Consider the following 16435-nt stretch of genomic DNA (forward strand, 5'->3'; position numbering starts at 1 on the left):
AAACAGAAAATTAGTTTACTTTTTATTCACAACATTTTTGAGCAATCTTTGGCTGGGCAGACTCGAGATATAGAAGAAAGAAGCAATGACGTTTTCCAGCCAATATTTTTGTAACGGCTGCTCTCCTATCAAAGTCAAGGAAAACTTTACACCGCCCAGTTCGTTTCAGCGGTTTCAAATCTGTCCGGATATTGTGTTTTTGCAGTTAACTTTTGTGAACTGTATTATCCGCTATACTGTAGATTACAGTTGCATTACTTGTTGCTCAATTACTCCTGCTAACTAATTGCTCAGATTTGCTGAATACCAAGCTTGTTTCTCTCAGAATAACAAAATAATTCAAATTGAAACAATCGATATTTTGTTGAGTTTTTGTTAATAACTCAAGTTATAAACCGAATTTAGGAATTCTATTACCAACAAATTGTAGCCTTGTAAATTGGCTATACTTCTACAAAGTCTCAGCTTTCTGCTACAAAGATTACAGAAAGGGGCTCAATTACTGTAACTATAGGTGAACAAGAATAATAATTTTTCTAACTTTAATGTTAGCAAGTCTCTCTATTGGTTTCAGTAACACCAATGTTGAACTAGAGTAGGCTTCGTTAAAGCCAGTAAGAGAAACTGACTTTATGCTTTGCACAAAGTTTCTCTTACTTAGGAACTTCGTTCCTCAGAAAGAAAGTTTTGAGAATATCAAAGTTAATTCTCTTTTCACAAGTCAAAGTAAAGTTAAAACTGTACAATCACTAATATGATCTACAGAAACAAGACACGATAACAAGTAATTTACCGCTCAAGAAAGTGTGCTCCAATACGCACTGTATGTCAGTTTAATATAACCAAAATTGCAAGTTTCAACTGATTTTTGGTAGTTTTTCAAGCTCCTTTTATGCTGCTAGTCACGTGGATATACATGTCAAATTCAACTGTTGATTGGTTGTAGATAATGATGTCGACAGAATGTGAACATTTTTCCATAACGTCACTTTTTCAGTGTAAATTTGATGTCATGGGAAATTTGTTAACCATGTAGAAGTTTTGTCGAATATTCTGTATCAATAACAGGTTGATTCGCAATCCAATCGCAAAGAATCTGATGCAATACTGTTAAGTCGTAGTATTGTTTTGCTGGTGGTTGAGGTAGTTCGAGTTTGAGTTATAGTTTGACTTCATGAATGACGATTGTGTACTAATAATAGTTGCTAAATATAAATGTTGAACAAAATGAACAAATCCGTTTGGCTTCGATAGAATGTAGCATTAAATTTCGCTTGTCACACTATTCTAGCTTTAAGGCTTGAAATGGCCTTGAAGCGCTATTCAATTTGATTTCTGAGTTGTTAAGCTCAGCCGCAATATCGCCGGCCCTGTTTTCCATCGCGAAAACATCTTTTCCAGGTAGTACTGGGGCGAGCTTCACTACTGGTCTCTTGTACACCCCGTCGTTCGTTCGAACTATCGCTGATCGAATCACACCGTCAGACCCATCGATGGTCTCCGCAACTCGACCTAGATTGTAATATCCATGCTTATCGCTGTCTTCGATCAACCAAACGAGATCGCCTTCTTTAAGGGTTTCGTTCGCCGTAGATCGCCATTTTTGCCGATTATTCAGAGTTGGCAGATATTCTTTACGAAATCTCTCCCATATGAGATTTGCATAAGCTTGAGTTTGTCGAAAGAGCTTTCGATGATCAACAAATTCTTCCGCGCATGGTAGGTAGGGTAAGCAAACGTTCTTGTTGCCAAGCAAGAAGTGATTGGGTGTCAATGCTTCTAAGTCATTAACATCTGAACTGACTGGAGTTAACGGTCTTGAGTTCAAAGTCTGTTCGACAATACACATAGTTGTTGAAAGAACGTCCTCGGTGACTGATCTGTTCCCCAACACTGCATACATTGCTTTCTTGCAACTTCTCAACAACCGCTCCCATACTCCTCCAAAGTGAGGTGCTGCGGGTGGGTTGAACATCCATCTGATCCCTCGTTGAATTAGATGTTCTTCGATCCCTTCTTTGTTCCATGCCGCAACGTACTCTGCAAACTCTCTTTCAGCTCCAACAAAATTTGTCCCATTGTCGCTGATGATCGTATTCGGTTTGCCTCTTCGAGCAATAAATCTCATTATTGCATTGAGACAACTATCAGTGTCCAACTTAGGTACCACTTCTATATGCACCGCTCTCATAGTTAGACAAGTAAAGAGACAACACCATCGCTTTTCGTTTCTTCGCCCAATCTTCACAATGAAAGGGCCAAAGTAGTCAATTCCAACATTTGTAAAGGCTGTTGAAGCATCTAACCGCTCTTCGGGTAGATCTGCCATTACTGGTGCTATCGTCTGTGCTCTGCCCTTTCTGCAGGTAACGCACTTGTTCTTGATTGATCTTAAGGCGTTCCGTATGCCTAGGATCCACATCTTCTGCTGAACAATGTTTTTGACATGCTCAGTGCCTTCGTGTTGATTGTCCTTGTGCTCGTTTCGCAAGAATAATTCAACCGCATGATGTTTCCAATGTAACAGAATTGGATGCTTTGCATTGAAGTCCAACTGACTTTTGCCTATTCTGCCTTTGGCTCGAATAAGTCCTTCTTCATCTAGGAATGGTGAGAATTGTAGGATTTTGCTGACTTTTGGAATTTCCTTTTCAGCTTTGAGAGATTTCATCTCTTCACCAAACTGTTCTTGTTGTAGTAGCTTGAAGATTGTTGCTTTTGCTTTTGCTCTTTCTTCGATGCTAACTATGAGTGTTGCTGGTCTGTGTTTGTTCAATGCTCGCTGTACGTATACCACTGTATTTACTAGTCTGTTGAAGTTACTGAATCGTTCCCACTGGATAACAGCTTTCTTCTCTTCAGCCTGTATCATGAATACTGATGAGGGTATATTCTCTTCATCTGATGCAAAGATTAGGTTCACTTGCTCTGGCCACTCGCTTTCTGGTCATTTTAACCAGGCCGGCCCAGTGAGCCACTCACTCCTCTTGAGTTCCTCAATGTTGATTGCTCTGGTGCCAATGTCCGCTGGGTTGTTGATACCGCTCACATGTTTCCACTGTGAAACATCAGTTGTATCTAGTATCTCAGCTACTCGATTGGCCACAAACACTTGTTGTTTGCGATGGGAACTGTGTATCCACTGCAATACCGTAGTTGAGTCTGACCAAAAACTGCAACTATTTATCTTCATTTCATGTTCCTTGACTATCTGTTCTTTCAACCTCACTGCCATGACTGCCGCTTGCAATTCCAATTGCGGTATTGAAAGATGCCTCATCGGTGCTACTCTGCATTTTCCAATGACAAATGCTAAGTCAGCTGAGTATTCTTTTGGTTGTGAGCGTAGATAAGCCACTGCACACATCGTGTCTTTAGATGCGTCAGCAAACACATGAAGTTCGGCTTTATCCCTCTCTCTGTTGAAGTACCTTCTATCGATGCTTGTCTCAGCCACTATTGGAAGTTGTTCTTTCCATCTCAGGAATTCTTCCTCTTCACTGGGCTCCACTTCGTTGTCCCAATGTTGTCCATTCTTAGTCCAGATGCCTTTCAGAAGTCTTCTCATATGAACACTGAACGGAGCAAACAATCCGATCGGGCCGAATACTGAAGATACAAGTGATAGAATCTTCCTCTGGGTTATAGGTGCTTCAACTTCCTTGTTTGTACCTCTGCATACTTGAAGACTGTCATCAGTAACGGTCCATTGTAGTCCTAGCACTGAGGATCCCTCCGTATGGGGTTCCACTTCGACTTGCTTTGTGTTGCTGATTGACTTCAAGTCTTCTGGGATTGCTTTGGTAACTGCATCGTTGTTGCTTATCCACTTCTTCAATTCAAATCCATGTTGTGAGAGAAGAGGTTGTAGTTGGTTGAAGACTTCAATTGCTTCTTCCGGGGTTTCTACTGATATGATGAAATCGTCCATGTAGAAGTTGTTTTGTATTGCCTTGGTTGCTATTGGATACTCTTCTTCGTTGTCCAGTCCCACTCGCTTGAGAGCATAGTTTGCACAAGTTGGAGAACTTTTAGCTCCAAATACGTGACGCTGATATTCGTATATTTGAACAGGTTCGTTAGTTCTTGGACGCCATAAAAACCGCAAGCAGCTTCTATCCTGTTCGGGAACTTGCACTTGTAGAAACATCGGTTCGATGTCGGCTGTTAGGGCTATTGGTCCTTCACGGAATCTGAATATTGTTCCAATCAAGCCGTGTAGCAGATCAGGTCCTGCTAGTAGCTTATCATTTAGGCATATGTCTTTGTATTTTGATGCGGCATTGCAAACACGTCTTACTTTGCCAGGCTTGTTCGGGTTTAGCACTGGATGGTGTGGCAAATACCATTCTTTCCCGAATGTGCCTTTCACTTCGGACTCGTCCAAAATCTTTACGAATTCTTTTTCTACATCTGTATCTATTGACTGTTGATACAAACTCTTCAGGTTTGGGTCCCTTTGGAATCTTCGCTCCAGTGAGTAAAGCTGACCCAGGGCTGAGCTGTAGTTGTTCGGTAGGTTTGGCTCTGGTTCACTCCACAGCATTCCCACTTCGTACCGCTCGCCTGTGAACTTTGTCGTAATCTCTGGCATCTTTTGTGCCTGCAGTTCCCGTTTTGACTGACTGACGACGTTGATTTTGGAAGCATAGGTTTCTATGTCCCACCAGGTTTGAATATTTTCAGCCACTTTCACATCTTCTGTGAAGGCGAAATGACAAACATTTTGTCTTCTTTTGCCCGTCATGGGTCCACTGACTACCCATCCTAGCTCTGTTAGAACGGCGAAAGGTTCACTTCGTTTTCCTATCTTGTAGTCCAATGGTCGTTGTAGCTCATAAGCATCTTGACCAAGGATGATGCCAACTTCCATCAAGTTGAAGCTTTTGTTGGGTAAAACACTCAAGTGGTTGAAGCTTTGCTTCAGCTTGTTGTAGTTGTAGTTTGTGTTTCCCAAGGAGATTGACGGGTGTGCAAACGCTTCGATTGAATGCACCTTTGAATGTAGTCCCTTTATTTTGAGAGGAACCCTTTCTGTCTTCAGGTCCTTCGTTCCGTGTATGCCAGCTATGTTGAGCGTCGCATCGGTGCCTTGGGCTCGTAACTTCTCTTGCACACTTTGATCGATGAATGAAACCGTTGATCCACTATCGAGGAAAGCATATGTGTTCAGCCTGTTGCCACCGCTCTGTATTGAGACAGGAACTATCTGAAGAAAGCTAGTAACTTCGTTACTCTGGTTGATTGTTGCTGCGCCTACGTTGACTGCGTGATTGCCCTCGTCCATTTGGCTTTCTGAGTGTAGCAATCGGTTGTGCTTCTTGATGCATCCATTGATGCCGCACGCATTGACTTTACAATCTTTGATTGCATGTCCTTTGCCTAGACATCCATAACATAAGCGTTGCTTCCTCACTGCTGGGTACCGATCATTCACACTCATGTTTCTGAATAATGGACATTTCCATATTTTATGAGTGCCATCGGCTAGCGGACAGTGATCACTTTGCGTTTGCTTCGTTTCTTTCACGTTGGAACTTGCACTGAAGTTCGACGTTTTCGAGAACCGTTTGTCTCTAGTTGTGCTTCTTCGGTCTTCTTCTCTTCGCTCTCCCTTGAAAGCTGAAAACCCTTCGTGCACGAATGCTATCCTAGATAGCCACTTTTCAAACATAATCAGATCAGGACAATCTTCATCTTTATCATCAACATAGAACCACCACTTCTCTTTGAGAACTTGGGGTAGTTTATCTACTGCCATATAGAGTGTCGAGCTTGATTGCAGGTCACCAATCTGCTTGTACTCTTTGAGCACATTCACAAAGTTCGAAACAATAACTGAGAAACTGATCAGACCTGTTGAGTCGTGAGGTTTCACCTGACTGGCTTTGCGGAGACTCTCCAGTTGTGCATCAATTATCACATGAGGCCTTCCAAATTTCCTCTCCAGAATGCTCCATGCAGCACCATAGAACTGTCCAGAATAGCCCATTCCAGAGATTGCTGACCTTGCCTTGCCTGTCAGTAGAGTCTTCAGATGGCTCATCTTCTCTGAGTCTGGTATTGGTCGTTGATCCACTGTAGCAATGAACATACTAGACCACTCCGGCCATTCGAGAGGGTTTCCGTCGAAGTTGTTCAACTTCAGCTTTGGTAGGTTATTGCTACCTGCATACCCACTGTTGTATCGTAGTAGACCAGCTCTGGGGGAAACGTCCCGGTCTTCAACACTTGAGGATCGGTCTCGTGAACTGCGATATTGTGAGAAGTGACTATGCCGGTTTACTTCAGGGGTCACTTCGAAGCGAGCTGTTGATCGATCTGGTGTTAGAAGGTTGTCGATTCTGCTGGCCCAGTCAGAGACATCTCTTTTCTTGGGGGTCCAGTTAAAGGGTGATTTGTCGCGAGCACCAGTTGATTGGGAACGAGCATCATCGTTCTCTAATGCTGTTCTCTTCACTTTGCGCTCTAGCTCACGCTCTTCCTCCAGCAGTTGATGCTTGGTTTCCAGTTCCTTCATTTGCATTTCTAGCTCTAGCTTCCTCCGCTCGAACCGTGCCTGCTCCAGTCGCATCTTGGTTTCGAATTCGATATCGAATTTCTTCATCCTTTCCTCTCGCCTTTGCTTTGCCGAAGATGTTTCCGAAACATTCTCCGTCTCTTGGCCACTTGCTGTTGCTCCATTTTGAGCAGCTGGGCTGTCCGTTGGGTAGTTGTTATTGCTCTCGCTGTCGTTCACTGCTTGGGTTGCGTTGCTTTGCTCTGCATTCATTGCTGGTTGCGTGCCTTTGCTTATATATGAAAGCCAATGATAGTCCAAACTTGCTTTGCACTTCCTTGCTTCTTTCAGATGTTCTTCAACGAAATTAGCTTGATAGGGCACAAACTTGTTTCGACGCTGCAGTTGCTTGGGTATTTCTTCCTCTAGAAGGTGAACAGTCTGTTGGTAGAGGACCTTTAGTTTGTTGGGTCGATCTGAATCTTCAATTATTTTGTAGCCAATCCCTGTTTTGGTGTTGACTTCTTCCCGTAAATCTTGGAGCTTCTTGTCGTACCTTTGAGCTGTTGATTGAAGCTCCTCTCTGCTGATTGTGTTTGGATTGCCTGATTGCCTTTTGCTTTGCTTGCTCCTTTTAAGCGAGGTTAGTTCTTCAACGTAATTTGTGAAGTGCACTCGCAACTTTCGCTCTGCCTCACTGGCGTTGCGTTGTTGATTTGTTTGATTCTCTTTGAGGGGTGCCTTCGGCACTCTCTTCATCAGATTGGACAGCAGTTTGCCTTCCACTGTCCGGGTCGGCGGACCAAATGTAACGGCTGCTCTCCTATCAAAGTCAAGGAAATCTTTACACCGCCCAGTTCGTTTCAGCGGTTTCAAATCTGTCCGGATATTGTGTTTTTGCAGTTAACTTTTGTGAACTGTATTATCCGCTATACTGTAGATTACCGTTGCATTACTTGTTGCTCAATTACTCCTGCTAACTAATTGCTCAGATTTGCTGAATACCAAGCTTGTTTCTCTCAGAATAACAAAATAATTCAAATTGAAACAATCGATAATTTGTTGAGTTTTTGTTAATAACTTAACTTATAAACCGAATTTAGGAATTCTATTTCCAACCAATTGTAGCCTTGTAAATTGGCTATACTTCTACAAAGTCTCAGCTTTCTGCTACAAAGATTACAGAAAGGGGCTCAATTACTGTAACTATAGGTGAACAAGAATAATTATTTTTCTAACTTTAATGTTAGCAGGTCTCTCTATTGGTTTCAGTAACACCAATGTTGAACTAGAGTAGGCTTCGTTAAAGCCAGTAAGAGAAACTGACTTCATGCTTTGCACAAAGTTTCTCTTACTTAGGAACTTCGTTCCTCAGAAAGAAAGTTTTGAGAATATCAAAGTTAATTCTCTTTTCACAAGTCAAAGTAAAGTCAAAACTGTACAATCACTAATATGATCTACAGAAACAAAACACGATAACAAGTAATTTACCGCTCAAGAAAGTGTGCTCCAATACGCACTGTATGTCAGTTTAATATAACCAAAATTGCAAGTTTCAACTGATTTTTGGTAGTTTTTCAAGCTCCTTTTATGCTGCTAGTCACGTGGATTTACATGTCAAATTCAACTGTTGATTGGTTGTAGATAATGATGTCGACAGAATGTGAACATTTTTCCATAACGTCACTTTTTCAGTGTAAATTTGATGTCATGGGAAATTTGTTAACCATGTAGAAGTTTTGTCGAATATTCTGTATCAATACAGGTTGATTCGCAATCCAATCGCAAAGAATCTGATGCAATACTGTTAAGTCGTAGTATTGTTTTGCTGGTGGTTGAGGTAGTTCGAGTTTGAGTTATAGTTTGACTTCATGAATGACGATTGTGTACTAATAATAGTTGCTAAATATAAATGTTGAACAAAATGAACAAATCCGTTTGGCTTCGATAGAATGTAGCATTAAATTTCGCTTGTCACACTATTCTAGCTTTAAGGCTTGAAATGGCCTTGAAGCGCTATTCAATTTGATTTCTGAGTTGTTAAGCTCAGCCGCAATAATTTTCTCTTGTCAAAATTTCTGAAACTTTTTTAGTTTTTTTTCTGAAACCTGCCGAGCATGTTGCGAAGAATTTTTTTAGTCAGAAAAATAAGTTGCACAAAAAATTTTAATGATAATGTATGGGCCTTAAAAGTCTATCTATGATATTAGATATTGTATCCAAGACACGACAAAGGTTTTTTGTGACAAATATTTAGATCTACTTCTTTTTGTCTGAAAACTTCTCTACGCTCTTGTGGAAAGCCGTTGTTTTGAGTCAAAAATGAGGTTGCACAACAAATTATGATCTTGTAGGGGCCAAAAAAATCTATGGTCAAGGATATGGTACGCAAAACACAATAGAAAAAAATTGTTGATGATCAATTGAAACTACGATATTTTCGTTGTACTCCTTGATACAAAAAAAGACATTTGAGATCAACGTTAATTTTTTGTATGGTCTTATGTATCGTATTAAAGAAGCCATACAACCATGTCTTACGTATGGTTTCCAAAAACATTTATGGTCTTTTTATGTTTTTTTTTTTGGATTTGACTTCTTCAAAATATATTTTATCTGCAATAAAATCAAAATCACAAGATATGCAAAAAGGGGGGAAGATTGGAATAGAGGTTTACAATGTTTGAAGAGATATTGAAAAGAATGTACAGAAAATTGAAACCGAATGGACAATTATATTGCCTCTGTCCTTCCGGATCTCTGTCATCGTCTAAAAACAACTGAAAGTTTTTCCGTTTCTTCTTCATAATATCCGTCCTATTTACTTTTTTTCCGATAAAGAGAAATACAAATGGAAATACAAAAAGCAACCGCGAAACTTTGAGAATAGACATTTAAAATGCATGCTTGCCACATTTGCATTCCATAATTTAAAACTCTGATATTTTACCTCGATAATGCCAAGTAAAGTTCATTTGTTGTTATTAAAGTTAATTAACTAATATGAGCATGAACTTCAATTGCCTTAATTGTAAACATTGCATGACGAATATTCCAGTTTCTACTTTGGTTTGTTCAGACGCTGGGCGTAATTTCTCTGACTTCTTCGTAGAAATTTTGTTAGGATACCTATCACAAATTTATTATCATTATAAAAGTTTTCGAAATGCTTTACTTCTACTTCTTTTGTGTTTCCCTCTTGCAGCTATTTTCACCAATATTTAGTCAAACATGGGACGAATTAGGCCGGGACTCTGACCTGACAAGTTTGGAGGGGAATTGGTATGAATTGTTCTGTTCTGTATTGGATTCGAACAAGCGCTGTATATCACACAGAATAACAGCTGCAACTACCAGATCAGGTTTCACTTTTGCTCATACTTTCACATTAACCTTAATTAGTGTCTAATGGTACCGATTTCGTTTGAGTAATCTTTTTCATTCTGCAAGCTATGGTCTTCATTTTTTGTATCTGAATAAGTTGAAATTGCTGCCTCACACTTTGGCTGGACCTGAGAAGAATAAGCTCTTAAACAAATATAGTAAAAACACGGCTTGCTTCTTTCGAGAACCTTGCTAAAAAACGGGACGTTTGCCCTGTAGACAGTGTTAACAGTATGGCCTTAACTAGATGTCCCCGAGATTTTTAAAATGCATCAGAAAAGTATCCGGGTTGAGGAATATCGTGAAAACTATATTAAATATTTCGGAAACTTCACATTGAATAAGATACATATGTTGCCCCTTCTTGCAACATTTTGGTTGTCGAACTTTATTTTCTTGTGCACTGCTGCTTCCATAATCCGTGAAAAGAGCAGACAAATATCATTTTAGCTTCTCTGTGAAGACTAAAATAAAATTTTTCCTCAAAACGTCTTCCACTCTCCAAAAAATTCATCGCTAAAACATGGCTAAAAAGAAATGGAGAAAATTTTAGTAAAGTTAGTTAGTTAAAATTGGGTTTAGATTTTCACAACTTTCTCTTTACAGTTTCAAGTAAAAGAAATAAAGATTTAAACTATTTGACCAAAAACGTGAAAATAAATCAATTTGTGTTTTTTTTAATAAAAATAAACTTTCGTAACGTAAATTCAGCTTAATCCGTTCTCTCAGTTTTCTACTGATTAGAAACTGTCACACGGACCAATTTCTTTCAGTATCAAAAACATTTTTTGAGAACCGAAAACGTTCAGGGTGATCGCAACTAAAAAAAAACAAAAAGAAAAAAACAAATTTTAGGTATAAAATTGAAGGCCGAACTTATTTCCTGTCTATCTTCTAGATATTATTGAGATCAATTCTTCACATTTGATAAGATATAAGCATTCACTCAGGTTGCAAACCATAGAAACATAGATTCCATGAAAAAAACTTTATTGTAGAAGAGAAAAAGTGGCAAGACGGTTTTTTTTGTATTCTTTATCTTTTCAGAGAGATCGTTCTAACTAATCTGCTGTAGGATCATGCAAAACCAAAAACTTTTGAGAGAAAAAGGGATTACTGATTGCCAGGCTGAAAAACTTTCGTTATTTCTCATTCTTTTAAAAGTTTTTAAAATGTTCTCTTTCATATAAAGTTTAACACAAATAGTGAAATGTCATAGTGCAAAATTTACTAAAAAAACAAATTTCCTTCAAAGCTACTACATATCTGCATTCGTAGCCAACAGAACTATTCCTTTAAATGTTAGACACAATTAGAATCAGAGAGTAAAAACTGTCAAAAATCTTTAATTATTAGAAGAAAATACCTAACCTTTGCTAAAAATTTATTAGTAAAAATTTGTTTTCAATAAAAGAATCAAATTATCCATATACGACATTTTGAGAATTTAACAGGCCAATTTAAATCATGAAAAATCAAATACGGAAAGATTTTTTGATAAATTCTTTTCAAAGTCTAGTGTCAAAATTACGATTAGTCATACACTTGCCTTAAAAATTTCAGAATTTGGTTTTAAAAAAGACATCAAAGACCTGATTGGATGATGACGAATCTTGAGATAAGTGAAATTCGCAAAAAGAATTTTTACATTGTGTCGAGATTTATATTTGTGTATTTGAGTTTGTGTGTGTGTGTGTGTGTGTGTGTGTGTGTGTGTGTGTGTGTGTGTGTGTGTGTGTGTGTGTGTGTTTGTATAGTTTTTCTGTGAGGTTTTTGTTGCCTGACGAAGAATGTTTTATTTCAAACATTACAAGGTTTTTGCTCCAATTGATAAAAATCGTCTTCGGATTCACCCAATCATTTCACTAACAGAACTTGAGAGGTATGTTGGAACATTATATGCTACGCACTAACTCGCATGAGTCCACTTGTTACTATTTGGTAAACTTACTATTGAATACATTAAGAGAAACACCTTGAATAGACACAAAGCTTATAATTACTTTTTGTAATTCAGCTATCTATCAATTGCTTTGGAAAATGGAAAAAGAATGTAAAATTCTAGATAAGACATTGCGAGGATGTTAAATCCCGCCCTCAAGTGGGCCATTTTCTTATTCTTAGAAATTTTCCGGAGCAAAATGAATTGGTTAGACTTTCAAGTAATTTGAGATTTTTTGAGTCGCCATTTCACAACAGTTAAGCTCAGAAAAGAAACATTTTTGAGAACAGTTTTTTCAGTATCAACCGACCAATGGCGCCTATAAAGCCTGTTCCTAAAATCTACAAAAGATGCTTCCTAAAATTTCTCTCCTTTTTCTCTCTGAAACCACATACGTAAATACATACATGGTAAAAACGAGTTCCCACTCAAATCAAACTTATCAGTAGGCTTCTAATACGCGGGTTTTTTGTGCTGTTGATACTTCGTCTCCGTCAAAAAAATACAATAATAAACAATTTGTATAGAAATTTTAGCTCATCAACACTATAATTTTGAGGAGTCGAGGTCCCGGGTTGAGGTTCACCATCATTCAACGCAAAAAATATGCATGATATGCGGCGGTGAATGCGGAAAACTTTGTAAGATAAGCACTGAATGCGGTGAAGTTTTCTAAATCACGCAGTGAATTCGGTTTAAAAAATTTGTCGCTTGGTAGTGGTGAAAGTACAAAAGTTCACAACTTCAAAAAGGGTCCAAATTATGTGAGATAAGCGGTGATTGTGATGAATTTCACCTCTTAACTTAGTCGTGACATTACATAAACTCACCGCTTAGAAAAAAGTGTCAAAAATATGTGAGATAAGCAGTGAATGCGATGATATAACATCGTTCGTCTCTTGGTTCTCTCACTCTGCCGCCTTCGTTTTGAGTCTATTCATGTGTTTGAACTGATGTTATATGTTTCTGTTGATTCCAGAACCTTTGAATGAATTTTCAAATAAAAGTCTTAGCTATTTAGAGGCTCACTTCATTCTTTATTTTGGTAGGCAAATTCTTGAATTTTACTCAGGTTAGCTAAAAAAGCTATTGGTATTCAGATGTTCATTTGAGGCAAATTATTTTAAGAAATGTCGTGAATGTGGTGAAAAATATAATTCACCGCATTTCACCGCAATTCTTAAATTCTTTAAAAAAATTCACCACGAAATTCACCGCATTTCTTAAAAATATTTGCCGCATTTGTTTGCCAACGTGTATTGAATCTGCTTTAAATTCACAAGAGTTGTCATAAAAGTAGGTGACAGATGGCGCAGTGCAATGAGAATTTGTAGACATGCAGTAGTCGAGAGGTTCGAATCAATGTCCGGAAGTTTGCTGTTTGTAATATTACCGTTGAATGCGGTGAAAATAAATATTTCACCGCAAAATTATGTACGAAATTTGCGTTGAAGAAAAAGCAACTTTTCACCGCTTAACTTACATACTTTTCCTATTTTTCCTGGACCCGGGATGAAATTCCGCCATTATAAAATTTTTGAAGCAACTTGTGTGCTACCATTACTGTAGCATCAGCAGTATCCAGGAATAGTCACTAAAATTTCGTATATTTCAGGTTCTAGATCACTTCTTTTCAACTCTCGTTGGCTAGTCAACAGTTCTAATTCGACAACAGAAAGTTTATCACATTTTCAAGAGAAAACATGGCTGATCGATTCTGATAATTATGTCTCCCACTATTTCCAAGAGAATGTGGTTGTACTGATATACCATCGAAATACTCACACAAAACGGAACCGAATGCAATTACGAACACCACATAAAAACCACAATCTTATAGTGATTGTACTTTCACGACAACGCACAATTCTTGAGGAACCTTTATCCGAAGTCAAAGCGAGACTGAATTCGCACAACATCCAAATTCCTCTTCGTGAAATTGCACAGAATGACTGCTCAATTGACATAACAGAATCAAACGAGTCATTTAACAGCCAGCGGATGTCAGAGGCCAACAAAGCAGAACGTAAAAGACACTATCCAGAAGGACACGGGCGAAACTTGAAAGAGTTTGAAATGGCGCCTGGCCTAAGTTTGCTCAAGTCCTATCACACATGTTTATCCCTGGCGCGATCGTTGAAGGATGCTGACAAATGTTGGTTCGACTACCAGCTCTACCAGAGATTCACTTAAAGATTACCAAAGTTTGATTCTCAGTGAAATTTCAAGCTTTAATATAAATATAGCAAGCTTTAATTTCAAATGTAAAGCCTTAAAACAAATGCAGCCCTGTTCCAGACCCGAGATCCTGGCTTTAGCAAAAACTAATGTAAGAGCTTTGTTGAATTGCGGTGAAAAATTAATTTTGCAGTAAAATTATAACATATTCAGGAAAACAAACTTAACGCACAACTGCGCCATTATTTTAAGTGCAAAAATAAAGACGGTTAATTCACCTGTTAACTTGTCAAAGAAAATATAATTTAGACTGATTTACATAGAGGTTTCATAAACAGGAAGGTCATGGTCCAAAATCACTGGTTTGTATTTACAGGATTTACTCGAACATCGTAAAAATAAAAAGTAAATAAAGGGTTTCGCGAGCATCAAATACAATACAGTATTTGATATATGGTGCGTTTACCACATTTCTTCCGGTGAAAGAAAAAATATTCGCGCCTACAAATAGTCAAAATCAATTTGAATTGAGCAAGTTTTAACAGGTCAGTAAAGATATAGATAGAAAATCGAAAATTTTGAAATGAAAACTGTTACTAAAGAAAGATTCAAAGTTTCTTGAATAGTCCTTACAGGCTAATTTCCTACTCTACTTCTAGCGCTCATCATTAAATTACCTCTTTGATGGACAACTTTGCAAAATCAAGTTAGTTACTTCGTATGCTATTCATGCGTCCGAAATTTGGCCGAAACCGAGGAGGGGCTGTAGGGACAGTCATAATTAAAACGATTTTGCCGTTCGGGTTGTGACGCGATGGTCGCTTTTAGATCAGAAATTGTGTTCTTCAATCGACATCTTTGAAGTTGGGGGTGGGATGTAGCTATTGTATATTGTATTCTATATATTGATATTGATATTCTATATTGTATATCGGGTACTTTAGAATTTTGTCGTCAATGTCTCTTTTTTCCTCCGTGTCTTCTGTGCCATCCTGGTGATATGACGGCTCCCGCTCCCTTGACCAAAACCGGCAAATTTGAATTGTGAACATCTCGTCCTTTTTTGAAATGAGAAACTGAAAAATTTCTTTGCTCTCCTTGGTTTCGTTTCACGGGCTTGTGAATTTATAATGCAATTTTGACATCCAATTTCTTCGTTATAAAGTGTGTTCTGCTTCGTCTTGGATCGAATGGTTGCTCTACTGGCACCATAAATGCTTGGCCCTTAGGTCTCTGGAGTGTGTTTAGATCTTTTTCTCATTTGACATCTGCACTTAAAATATTTTATTCATTTTATTCATGAGATTGGCTCAGGATTGCATTAATCAAGCAACACAAAAACGACAAAGCAGTAACAACAACTTTACTGTAAAATAGGTAATGTAAAGCTGGAAACAAAGATTCTATGTTTTGTTCAACTACACCATATTTTGCCAAACTGAAGTTTTTACTCTTCTTTAGTAAAAACTAATGATAAATTGGTCACAATCATTTTTTTAAGAAATAATAATCAAAATAATAGGTGACAGTTTCCTAATGCATTTTAAGACTAATAAAAAAACTTTTGCAAGTGTAATTTTTTCGTTACCGATGTTTTTGCGTCGCATAACTACAATTAAATTAATAATCAGGATACTTTTCCACAGCAGGTGGGTTTTCTTAAAACAGTAAACTCTTACAAACACACTTTTGAGATAGAAACGCATCAAACAGATTAAAGTATATGAGAACTTAATGTTTATCAACCCGGAATTGAGTAAATATGTGATTTTTAGGCCCTCACAATCTATTGGCTAAAAGATGAAGAAAAAGTCCGCGCATATAATAAAACTCTAGACGCTTAAAACTTTAAATTCTTTTAACTTGAAGCACCATAGTGCTCAGATCTCCAAATCATTCAAAAGATAGGATCAGTTGACATTAGCAGACGTCGAGGAAAGTCGATTAGAGGGGATTTCATTGCTGGTTGGAACACACTATATGTCTTAATTTTTATTGTTTAAAAAGAAAAAGAAAACTTGATCGAAACAGAAACATATATGTGCTGCAAATCAATCACATGTAGTTTCTGTTATTTTCAACAAAAGTGAAACCTCGGATCTGCCTTAGCTTTCTCTATGTGAAAATAAATTAGGCAAGTATCTTATGCGCTCAGATCTGTTATTAATTTAATAGGCAACATCAATTGAACTTAGTCATTTTTCATCAATCTTTGTGCTCCAAATCAATCAATTACGATTCTTGTAGTCAAAACAATTGAATCCTGATATTAATTGTAATTGTTTGCATTCTACAGATAAATTAAGCAGTCATCAGATATCGAAAACTGGTCAGGATCCATTTTAATCTTACTTTGTCTAGTGTCAACCGAAGACGTTGATTTTGTTTGCCTTTCTTACGCCAAATTAAACAAGAAGTCTAATCGAATAAAA

The 16435-nt window shown here is 37.9% G+C and overlaps 2 protein-coding genes across 3 annotated transcripts in view; one reads left to right on the forward strand and one right to left on the reverse strand.

Annotated features, from left to right (window-relative positions):
- The window catches only part of LOC142345669 (uncharacterized), a 710383-nt gene that overhangs the window by 346418 nt on the left and 347530 nt on the right, over positions 1-16435 (reverse strand). The gene's annotated exons all lie outside the window — the stretch shown is intronic.
- On the forward strand, positions 9535-14236 carry LOC142346321 (uncharacterized). The gene is made up of 2 exons (XM_075398851.1): positions 9535-9861; positions 13441-14236. Exons 1-2 carry the CDS (start codon positions 9666-9668, stop codon positions 14016-14018), a joined length of 774 nt encoding a protein of 257 aa, XP_075254966.1. The 5' UTR covers positions 9535-9665; the 3' UTR covers positions 14019-14236.

This window comes from Convolutriloba macropyga, chromosome 9 (assembly GCF_964194025.1).
Source record: "Convolutriloba macropyga chromosome 9, txConMacr16.3, whole genome shotgun sequence".
Lineage (NCBI taxonomy): Eukaryota > Metazoa > Xenacoelomorpha > Acoela > Convolutidae > Convolutriloba > Convolutriloba macropyga.